The sequence below is a fragment of the Euprymna scolopes genome, chromosome 10, assembly GCF_053919585.1.
Source record: "Euprymna scolopes isolate OS-2025 chromosome 10, ASM5391958v1, whole genome shotgun sequence".
Classification (NCBI taxonomy): domain Eukaryota; kingdom Metazoa; phylum Mollusca; class Cephalopoda; order Sepiida; family Sepiolidae; genus Euprymna; species Euprymna scolopes.
In genome coordinates, this window is record NC_136491.1 from 124,948,728 (window position 1) to 124,961,167 (window position 12,440).

At 31.0% G+C, this 12,440-nt stretch overlaps 1 protein-coding gene across 6 annotated transcripts in view; it reads right to left on the minus strand.

Annotated features, from left to right (window-relative positions):
* LOC145286266 (uncharacterized) overlaps positions 1–12,440 on the minus strand; it is a 281,380-nt gene that overhangs the window by 18,236 nt on the left and 250,704 nt on the right. For all 6 annotated transcript variants that reach the window (XM_080135098.1, XM_080135099.1, XM_080135100.1 and 3 more), the window contains exons 14-18: positions 11,176–11,242; positions 7,618–7,728; positions 5,316–5,485; positions 4,033–4,091; positions 2,185–2,262 (exon numbers count right to left, since the gene is read on the minus strand). In XM_080135098.1, coding sequence (XP_079991224.1) covers positions 2,185–2,262; positions 4,033–4,091; positions 5,316–5,485; positions 7,618–7,728; positions 11,176–11,242 — 485 coding nt within the window. The remainder of the gene's footprint in view (positions 1–2,184; positions 2,263–4,032; positions 4,092–5,315; positions 5,486–7,617; positions 7,729–11,175; positions 11,243–12,440) is intronic.

Here is a 12,440-nt window from a genome sequence, read left to right on the forward strand (position 1 = left end):
TAAAATATCACATGTTTGAATTACTTGGAGTTATCTCTCTTATTCTTTCAGACTGTTTTCAAAACAGTGTCATGAGACAGTCGCTCCTCATTTAGTCATAAAATTTGATTTTTTTTTTATTAAAGTTTCTTATTATGGTTTCTGAGAATTTCAACTGAAGTAAAAAAAGAAAAAAGTGTATACTTTTCATTGAAGTATAGAAATAAGGTGGAAAGGTCCAACTTTTAAACGCAAATTGTTTGCTAAACCGGATATCCAATAATAAATACGGAACATAAAGAAAAGGCAAAAAAAGACTCTCCTCAACTTTATATCAATAAATTGTTTTTATGTATCTGGATAAATTTGGAAAATTTTGCTCTAACAAAGCTGGAATTACGCAAATTTGCAGAAAATCCTCATCCGTGAAAATAGCAATGTTGGTAATTAAGAAATATTACATTTTATTCACAATAACAAGAGAACAAACTACGGTTTATTTAAAGAAGTAAAAGTTGTGGTTAGATGTGCCACATCTTTTACTTCAACCCTATGACCCCTTCATCATACCAAACAAGAAGCTATTTTGATGTTTATCAAGGTTTATACCAACATTAAAAACCACTTGTAAAAAAAAACACCCATCTAGCTGAATCCACTGTGAAAAATTTCCCCCACTCTTTATCTGTGCCTAAATCAAAACATAGATTCCATGAACAAAGCTTCTTTCTTAGAACTGCACGCCTGTGGAACTCTGTTCCGTCTGCCTGCTTCCCACCTGACTACAACTTGGATGTCTTCAAGTCCAACGTTAACAAATTCCTAATGAACCGCCCTCTTAAGTAAACACTTCATCAAATCTCCACACTAACGTACTGTACTTGCAATAACCCTTATCCCTGAGTGGCTTCCGGGCCGTGATAAGTGGTGACCACCGTGTTAAAAAAAAAAAAAAGAAAATAAATAAAATGGCACAAAAAATTTTATCATGTACTTACATGTTAAGTTTAAAAGAGACACTACACCAAAAATTATGCAAGTTCAAGTATTTAAAAAAAAACAACACATTTTAATGGCAAAATGTCTCGTCTGTCATTTTCTGCTTATATTAAGTTCAATGGCGAAGGAACACAATTCAACACAACCATCATAGTAATATTGGTTTGAAATCATTTACTGACCAAATCTGATTATATTTTATAAAAAGAAAAATATTGGATGAATTTGCATGTATTTTGGTGTACAGACATTTTTTTTAACCTAACATATGTACTAGTGTTGGGACGATTAATCAGAATTGGAATTAAAAAATGGAACTTTTAGGCGTATCAGAAAAATTTGTGCCTATTTTCCGATGCCAAAAACGATCCTTTTAATTGTATTTTTTTATTTTATTTAAAAAAATTCTCCAACTGCTGGCAGTAATGATAAAATAGTAACTATTCATTAATTCTAAACGACGACTAAAACTAAAATCTACTTATCATCCTACAAAAGTGTATTTTTACGCTTGAGAAAATATCTGTACAGTTAACATTAGTTTTTAGAGTAATCGAGAAAAAATAGCAACTTGATAGTTAAATTTTTAGAGATTTATAAAGAATTGGAATCAGTAATTGTATCTGAACCTGTAATTGTATAGGAATCGGGAAAAATATTGGAATCATCCCAACACACAATATGCACACAATAAAGTTTTTCTGCAATTATAATTTTTTCATGTTGGGGTAAAACTGGATAAGTGCTGTTTTTTTTCTCTTTGGAAAATTTGTCATTATCTAGTGGAAAGAGATGACGCGGAACATGTATCTTTATTTTGCTGCATCAGAGGATACTCTAGGTCAGTGGTTCTCAACCTTTTTTTACTCATGGACCCCTTTTCCCTTCTTTTTATCTTTGGACCCCTTCATAACTATTGGTCATAAGACGATCTTCTATTTTTCACTAATATAAATTTTGAGGTTTTAATAATCAAATAAATATTATATAATTAAGCTTTATTTTTAAATGAAAACTAATTTAATGCAAATAAAGTATTCTACAACAACTATAATAATTATGATAATGTTGTTATGTTTTGCCTGTGGACCCCCAGAAATATTCCATGAACCCCTAGGGTCCATATGGACCCCGGTTGAGAACCCCTGCAGGTCTACCCAAAATATGTAAAAGTGAAAAGAAAGAAAAAGAAATGGAAATATTTACCAATTGCTTATTGATATTCTTTACTTCTTTATCAGGAGAATTCTTGTCAGGATTTTGATTTTGCTTTTGAATAATTGCCTTAAAAAAAAAATCAAATTCAAAGTTTTAACGGAAAAATATAGAAATGTGTCACTGCTAATTTTAAGATTCAAAAACACAAGGAAATTAAATCTTTAACTAAGAGCAAAGGTTGTAGTCAAATTTGAAAATGAATACAAGGCAAAATGAGACACCAACAAGACAAAAAGAAAAGAAAACAAGTAAATAATAGAACAAAAACGAATATAGAAAAAAAGCAGGAAAACAAAGAAAAAATACCTTCCTAAAAGTTTGTTCAGAAATTAAACTTTAAAGAATCACTTTTTGCATTGTTAATCAATACAGGATGTACTTTTATATTAAATAGGTATCTCCAAATATTTTTTTCATTATTATATCTAAAAATATTTTTTTCATTATTATATCTCCAAATATTTTATTTATTATTATATCTCCAAATATTTTATTTATTATTATATCTCCAAATATTTTTTTATTATATCTCCAAATATTTTATTTATTATATCTTCAAATATTTTTTTTATTATTATATCTAAAAATATTTTTTTTTATTATTATATCTAAAAATATTTTTTTTTATTATTATATCTAAAAATATTTTTTTCATTCTATCTCCAAATATTTTTTCTTATTATATCTCCAAATATTTGTTTTCATTATATCACCAAATATTTTTTCTTATTATATCTAAAAACTTTTTATCACTCCAGACAAGCAAGTCACTCGATGTAAAGAGCTGACAACGTTAATCTACAATAATAAGTTTTTATATAATAAAAGAAGTTTTTAAATTCCTACAAACATTAAAATATATATTTAAATACAAAACAAAAATTAATAAAAACATGTTAGAAATTTTCTTCTTCATAAAACACATTTTAAATATCTTTGAAGTAGTTTTTATAAACACACTTACATTTTTAATATTGGCAAATTTTCACTTTCATGTGCCTTGTTAGTGGAAAAGAAATATAACTGGCAAACGGTTTTGATAATATTAATAAACAAGACTCATTTTATTATTAGTATTTGATTTTATTGACTTATGCATTTGACCAAAATTTACATGAATGAATCCAGTATTTTGCTTTTAAAAATTAAATTCAAGTTTTATCGGCAAAAAATTTCTGGTTGCCATTTTCAAAAAACAAACAAAAAATTGCTTGAATTAGTATTTGAATTATCTCCCTTTAATACTGCTGAAAATGATGCTGAAAAAGTTTCATTGATAAAACGTGACTTTATGGTTTAACACCAAAAATACTGAATGAATTTACTGAAATTTTGGTGTACTGTCTTTTTTACCCTAATAGGTAAGTACGTAAAGGCTTTGTGATATTTTCTTTTCATGTGAAATATTCTATATTAGGGTTAATCTGGAGAATCACTTAAACTCTTTGTTTGAAATTGTAAATATGTCAGAGTAAAAAAAAAAAAAAAAAAAAAATTAGCGCTATTAAAAAATAGAAGAGATTACTCTTCTGTATTAAAAAGCTCCAGGAGGGAAAATTCTTGAATTACAAGTGAAAACAGGACAAATTTTGGGGAAACACAAAATTACAATCCATACATAACATTTCTGATCCTTGAAAGAGTAAAAATACAATGGATTTTGGTCTACAGCCAATGTAACTAAATGGATAAAGATTAATTTGTTAAGTGAAAATTAAATGCAAATTCACATTTCATTGTTATTTCTTAACGTTAGATTTTAAAAGAAATTCTTAGAATCAAAATGCATTCAATAAAATTACCAATGTTAGTTATAAGAATATTCCTTTGACTCACCTGTATTGCAACATTTTGACGACCTGGTTTTTTGTCGACATTGCTATGACCAATGTCACCTGCAAGAATAAGAAAAAATAAGACAAACTAAATTACTAATGAATGTTTTTGCTGCAAATTAAAATTAGGAAATGCATATATATAAGCTGCTCGTTTGGGAAAAACTTTTTTTAGCTACATGAAACATAAACTGACAATTGAAATAGGATTTAATAAACATATCCTATCCTGAGTTTTATATATATAAACTAGCAGGCCGCCAGGCATTGCCCGGTCGTAAAATATGCTTAAATATGATATTTTGATTAATGCAGATTTCGTATTTATTATTATATTATATTGGACCCAATATATAATAATAATTTAAAAAGTTTTTTAAAAAATGAATCCACCACCAAGAATCGAAACCAAAACGTTTAGCTTACAATTTATTATTTTCTTTGATGTTAATACCTAAGCTATGAAGACATTTGCTGCAAGGCTAAAAATTAAAACATGAACAAATAGCTATTACACTACGCATGCATAATGTAATAGCTATTGATTCATGTTTTACGAATGTTCTACACTTTCAATATTTTTATTGTCATTGAAATCGGTGAAATCGATCATCTTTACATCAAATCGATTGATTGCTTGCTTCAGTCGGGACCAACCACGTTGCACCAAGAAGAAGCTTCACAGGCCTCTCCAAAGTGACTTAGTCCGCAATACATTGTAGTTTACATTGCACTGTAGAGAACCTAGTGTTGATTTTATAAAATTGCTTGCATTAAAGTTTAAAATGCAAAAGTCAAGTATCATGGTTCAATTGTACTCTAAACAGAAACATTCATTTTGAACGCGCCCCTGTCATATCAAAGAACTTACTGTTGATTTTATATGCTGAGCCTTTTGACTCTTGTGATATTAGGCTGCATCAGAGAGTTAACTTTAGTCAAAATCGGACTGTTCCTTCTTTAATCAGATTTTTTTTTGATTATCAATTTTTGATACTTATTAGTGCATTCTGATACAAAACCTATCTAAGTACACTCCCAGATACAAAGTAAATTTTGTGAAATTTGAAAAAAATTAATTCAGCCATATCAAAGTCCATAAAGAACAAACTCACACACACCAAGTTATAACAGCAGACAGATATAAAATAAAATATATGTTGTGAAGTTGCAACAGTAAAATTAAGGAAACATAATATATCGACATTTTATGGGACAATTATTATAGAATTGTTTAAAAACGAGATCAACATATAAATAACAATAAGCTCAATACAGACTCACCTTTGTTCTCTTTTCCATCTGTATTATTGGTGCAGGAGACACGATATTGTTGTTGTTGTTGTTGTTGTTGCTGCTGCTGCTGCTGGTGGTTCTGTATTGGTGGTTGGTTGCTTGGAGATTGGAAATGTAAACGCCCAGATTTTGTCACTTGCATAGATAATAGTCGCAAGCTAAAAAAAAATGTAAAAAAAAAAAAACATGATTAGGCAATAAAAACCTATTTTGTGCGAATATCTACCTGAAAAAGAAGCCAAATTTCAAAATGTAATTCGAAAAAAAAAATATATATATATATATATATTCTTTAAAATTGAATTCTTAGATTAAATTTAATTTATAAAACTGACTATATCTGTATGTTTCCATATTTTCAAACTATTTCTTCCAAAACTAAAATTTGCAGAGCGGCGCTAGGAACCTCAAATGATTAGATTTTCTATGGACCATTCTTTTATGGGTATTTAGCCAGTTAAAATAGTTTTTAAGGGTCAAAAAGAGGTAAAAATTGAAAAAAATCGTTATACATTTTGTACATTCATCTTGGTTTATTTTTCATCAGCTCACATGCATGTCACGTTGGTACAGTGGTAACGTCACCAGCTTTGAATGCTAGTTTTGCTTTTGGTTTCGATTCTACCTGGTGGCACCCAAATATTATTTTTTTTTTTTTTTACTTTTGAAATCACAACACTATAATAATATATACAAAATCTTGACAAATTAAAATATCACATTTGAACATATTTTACAACCGGGCAAAGCCCCGCCACCCCCGGTAGTTTATTATAAAAGAGTGAGACATGTGTCTCAAGAAAGTTGGCTGTTCAAAATTCGATTTGTATTAAAAAACAAAAGTACAGAAAAATATTTATGATGTATGCACTCATGACATAATGGAAAGGTCATATACAAGAATTATGGAAATTAATGTAGTTCTATTCTAAAATGATTTCAAGTGGTTAATGGAAAATTGTATGCATTACAAGGCTGATATCGCGTTAGAATTATTGAAGAGTTATCTACCCTTGTTTCTTCAAGATGACAACACAAGGATAGTCTCTTTTTTGCTTACTCATAAAATTTGATTTTCTTATTTAAAACTAAAACTACTTGATCGATTTATATGATTTTTAGAATATGACACAGGTATGTACATTGGAAAGATATTTTTACATTTTTGCTCTTCGGTATAGAAGGTTATTCTGAACAAGAAACAAAGTGACTTCATATAATTTTATGTCAACATATTTTAAGTACAGTGATTAAAAAAAAAAAAAAAAGAAGAAAACTAAGGAGGCCTAAACTCTGCTGAAATTATACATTCCTGGGAAACCAGGTGTTGGTCAGTACATGGAAAATATGATTTGTGGTTGAAAAAAGTTGCAGAAAATAGCTACTAAAAACATACTTAAGAGGAAAACCTGCAAAAATAAGTTGTTATTGTTAAAATCCTGTGTATATAAGTTTTTATCTACAATATTTTAAGTACAGTGACACAAATTAGAAAACATGAATCTTCCAGAATGCTCACGAAATCATCCTTTGACTGAGGGAAAATCTGGTTTGGGCTCATCATGTAAAAAATATATTATTGCTTTTAAAAAAGCTGATATAATTTTTTTTCAGTGGTTGTCTTGAATTCGACCGATATTAAAAAACAAAAATACAGAAAAATCTTTTTAATGTATGTACCTATGATAGAACAAAAATATTATATACCAAAAATCATGTACTCTGCTCAAGTAGTTTTATTTATATAAGGAAACTTATTTCTAAATGGTTTTAAGCAATTAATGTGAAATCATAGCCATTACAAGGCTAATCTTGCTAGTTTGAAATATTGTTGAATTATTTGCCTGTAGTAGTAATTCTTCTAATGCACACACCTCTAAAAGACAGAAGGTCTGCTCTGTCTGCTGTCGATATGCGGGGCCTGGGAGAGGATCAAGAAGAAGCGATAGGCATGGTTGGTTTTATTGGGAAAAAGAGGAGACTAACCATGAGAATTCCCAAAACTTCAAAGGAATAAAAGACAAAACTCGGATTTATAGGGGGCCATACTTTTGCTCAAAACACAAAACCGGTGATAAAAGAGAAAAGTTCCTTTCAAAAGAAAATTCCGACTTAATTATGGAGAAATAATGCTTTGACCCATTCTTATATGCAGTCTGATGATTGACTTATGTTTTTTTTATAGATTTTTTAAACAGGTATCTAATTTTGTATACCAATGATATGCAATCAGAATAAAAACGGAGAGAATTGAAACATATTTGCAAAGGATTCACTTGAAAAAACTTACTCAGAGCATTTTTCTACAATCCATTTGCCATGATTGACCAAACGTTGGGCTCTTAATTGAACTTCCACTTCAGCTGTTGGACACTTCTTTCCTACATCGAAATTGTAGTTGCTAAAACAAAATGAACAGATATAAGTGTAACTATATACTGAAAGAAACGAAGATATATCACAAAAATATCTTATTGTATGAAAATTAGAATTTGATCTCAACTCAATTTACATACGGAACCGTTTCATGTGTACAATATCATTATCTATCGATAAACCATAATCTAGATCTTGGTTATCAAAAATATAATAAATCATATTCATTTTGTAGACAAATTAAAAGCAATAAAAAGAACTAAAACAATTTAATTTTAAAATTAAAAAAACTCAAAATTAAAAAGAAAATTTTATTTTCTGGATGAAAAATGATTAAAAAAGAGAAAAACAATTAGAATTCGATTATGAACCAAATGTAATTAAACTGACATTAAAAAGAAAAAACAACTAAGTATACAAATAGCTAAAAAAAATTATATTGTTTTATTTATTACCTTCCTTTTTTTACCATTAATTGTTAAGGGATAATATGTTTTTTTTTTAAATTTTGAGGATGAGGATAAATAATTTGTACTATTTAGACTACTGTTCTCATCTTGAGTGTTATTTTCACAATATTTCAGCCAATACAACCGCCGACCTTCTTCAGGTGTATATAAAAACCGAATTTACCTTCTACTTTATCCGTTTTGCCACAAGGACCCATGAAACTTTTCTGAAGGTTGATGGTTCAGCAAAATTAACCTTCTTAGTGACATGCAATATGGTTTCCGTTCTGCTGGATCTACAGCAGATATGGTTATATCCTATAGGATTAGCGAATCTCTCAATGGAGGCTTCCTTTCTAGCACTTAGCATATCAAATGCCTTTGATACGGTATGGCATAAAGACCTACTTCACAAGATCTCCAGCTATGGTATAGCTGGAAATGTCTTCTCAGTTATTAAATTATTTCTCTCTGATAGGTTTATAATAGTGGTTGATTGGCAGAAATCAGAAGCTCATAGTATTAATGCTGGAACCTCTCAAGGGTCTGTCCTGGGCCCAACTCTCTTTCTGATGTACATTAATGATCTCCCAAATCACATCCTAAGATCATTCGTAGACATTTATGCTGACGACACTACCATCTATGGCAACACTTCAAAGGCCGTAAATGACAAAGTTCTCTCTGATTTTCTCTCCTCTCATCTTGATCACATGGTACAATGAGGAAAGAGGTGGCTGGTTACTTTTAATGCATCTAAAACCAAGCTTCTATCTTTATATCATCAACGTTCTGATCCCCTGTCTGGCATCAATTGAAATGAATGGCTCTCGTCATGGGGAGGCTCCATATTTTGACAAGCTTCTGGGCTTGACCTTTACTCTTGATCTCAATGGAACATGTACATCAAATCTGTTGCCAAAGTTGCTGGAAAAATGATGGGATCCTTCTACTGCTCCATTAAATATCTCATTGCTGATGCATTTCTCTGTCTATATAAAAGTCAGGTACGTTCAAGGATTTTTTTTTTTTTTTTACATGGGGGGGGGTAACCACTTATCAAGGCCCAGAGGCCACTCAAGGAAAAGGATTATTGAGTGTACAGTAATGAATGGGATAATATCATAGTAATCGTTAGTAATGGAAATTTGGTAAATTGGATTACTTAAAGGGATGGTTCATCAAAAGTTTGTTTATGTTGGACTTATAGACAACCAAATTGTAGTCAGCTGGAAAGCAGGCAAACAGAACAGAGTTCCACAGGTGTGCAGTTCTAAGAAAGAAGCTTTGTTCATGGAATCTATGTTTTGGTTTAGGCATAGGTAAAGAGTGGGGAAAATTATTGACAGTGGTTTCAGCTAGACAGGTGTTTTTCGTGAAAGATTGGCGACCAGAGATTGGAGCTCAGACGAATACTTGCCATGAAAATAACAATAAAACAAAGACAGGCTTACAACGTCTCTTCTGTGGGAAAGAGGTTGCAGGGAAGAGAAAAGGGCATCTCCCACTAGGCTACGAAGTCTATTTTGAACTCTGTCAAAGCAGGATAAGCTGCTTCTATCAGCTCCTGCCCAGATGTGGCAACAATACTCCATCTTTGGACGTTCTTGGCTTTTATATAGGTAAAGAATTGCATCAGCAGTGAGTTTTTGCCACACCTAGGGCACTGGATTTTCAAATCTCACTTTCCCGACCATGTATCACATCTTCCCACTATAGGAACTATATATAAACATCTAAAAATGTATAAAAAAAAAAAAAAAAGTTTGAGCTCATAAATAAGTTTCTGAATAAGAGATTGTTGGAGCATCATCAGCTTTCAAGTCACAGAGCGAAGCAATGCACGAGTGAGCACTCAAACTACAACCTTCCACAGTTTGAACAACTTCGATCACACGATGTATGTGCTGTAATCTAATACAACATTTTCATCAAAGAAACTCTGTATACATACAGTGCACTTGAGTTTGTTTTCTTCAGTATTGCAGTTTTATCTAGTGGTTGCTATACAATAAGCTTCTTTTCATGCAGGAAAGAGGCAAGGAGATGTTCGCCAGGGGATTTCTTAAAAATTGGGGGGGGGGGGGGTGACTCGGAACAGAGAGACTAACGTTCTCTTCACTAATTATTTTAACTTCTTAACTGAAACGAGTGATTGACAGCGATATCAGAGCAACATTTTGTAATTAGGATTATCAAAGTTTCTAACAGCATCACCAATAGTGTGTATTGTATCGCTTCCACATCTTGCGTCCTATCCTGCCTTGATGGAGTTCAAAATCAGCTTTAAAATCTAGTAACTGATGCCCTTCCTCTTTCCTGCAACCTCTTTCCAACAGCTATATCGTTAGTTTCATTACAAGTAATCATCTGAGCTCCAATTTATGCCTACCCTTGCCAAACTGTCACAAAAACACTTGACTAGTTACAACCATTATCAACAATTTCCCCCACTCTCTATCTGTGCCTAAGTCTAAATGTACATTCCATGAACAAAGCTTTTTTTCTAGAACTGCCTGCCTGTGGAACACTGTTCCACTGGTCTGCTTCCCGGCCAATTACAATATGGTAGCCTTCAAGTCCAATGTAAACAAGTTCAGCTGTCCCCTTAAATAATACAAATTCTACCCAATTTACACCATTAACAATTATTATACTATCACCTTACATTCATTAATCCCTATCCTTAAGTGGCCTTCCAAGTTTAAAAAAAAACAAAAACAAAAAAAAACAAAAACAAAACTGATTTGAAAAGTTTTTTTCTCAGCTCCAAAAACCTGACATCATGGGTCATCTCTTCATACCTCTATTTTGTCTACCATTTAACCTGCCCCCACCCCTCACCATCTCAACTTTACGTCACCTATCTAGGAACAATTGTTTTGCAGATTTGAGTTATCATGATATGCACTGAGTGTGACTCTTTGTCAAAATCCACACTAGCTGACTTAATCGCTATTGACGTAGGGTCCCTAATATGCAACACTAGTACTCCACCTCACTCTTGCATGAGAATAACTTACCTGTGTGCTTTTTCAATTGGTTGAAAACAGCGCAGATCATGATCTTCAGGAAGAGGCATATCAAAATCTACAAATATCAAAATAATGGAAAGAATATGTCATCATTCATATAAAAATAACACAATATAAAGATTAAAAAAAAAAATGAAATAAACCTCTTTTAAATACATCAAATAAACTGAAATTTTAGAAATATTCATTAATTCATGTCTAATGTCCATTGCTAAAATTTTTTAAAAATCGGAGATACCTGAATTTTCATAAAGAAATGCTGCCCCCTCTTCACATAAAACTAAATACAGCCCAGATTGCCCACATTTACACCCAGCAGCTGTGTCTCAAAATTCATAATGATCAGTTAATTAGTTTAGAAGTGAATCCTGTACATATAATATATATTTCCCAAAACTTCTGGCCTTGATGGAGAGGAGACTTAAACTTGCTGCTATGGTTTCAAATGATCTATAATAACAGCAAGGGGAGACTTGATTCCAAATATTTCTCATGTTATATCTCCCCTGTTTTGAAAATAGGGTACGATAATGAATATCTCCAGTATCAAATAATCCTTATACTTAAATGTGTGACCTTAAGGGCAAATCTCATATAGCCCATTACACAATTACAGTCCAACTAGCCTTCATTTGTTAAATTCTGATCAATAGTTACGGAGATTTGGAACTTATCAAATTGCCAAAAAAAGGTGGTATATCTATATATATGAATATATCTATACTAGTAGTCAAATTGAATATTGAAATGCTCATATCTTTGGTCCTATGGGATGAAACTACATTAAAATTTGCAGGCTTTTTGAAGATTATAATACTATAATACTATTCTATGGTTTAAATTTTATGACAATTGGTAAAAAAAAAACTATTTTTTCAAACTAATAAAATATGCTCAAATTTGCCTACATATATATATATATATATATATATATATATATATATATATATATATATAGTGTCTTGCAGGCCAGCTTCAGTTTTGCTGTTTCATTTGTCTCCCTTGTGGCCTTGCCAGGCCACTAATAATGCAGCATTCTTTCTTTTAGGATGTTATTACTATTAGTAAAATTTATTTTATTGATATTTGTTTTTAGTTTTAATTGATAATGTTTCTAATGTTTCAAGTTTACAGATATTATAGAACAATGCATAGTTAATCTCCTTGACAATGTCGTGGTAGTCAAACCTATGTATACGTTTTTCCTTAATTGTTGAAAAGACAGTCTCCAAAAGGACATCTGAACTTGTATA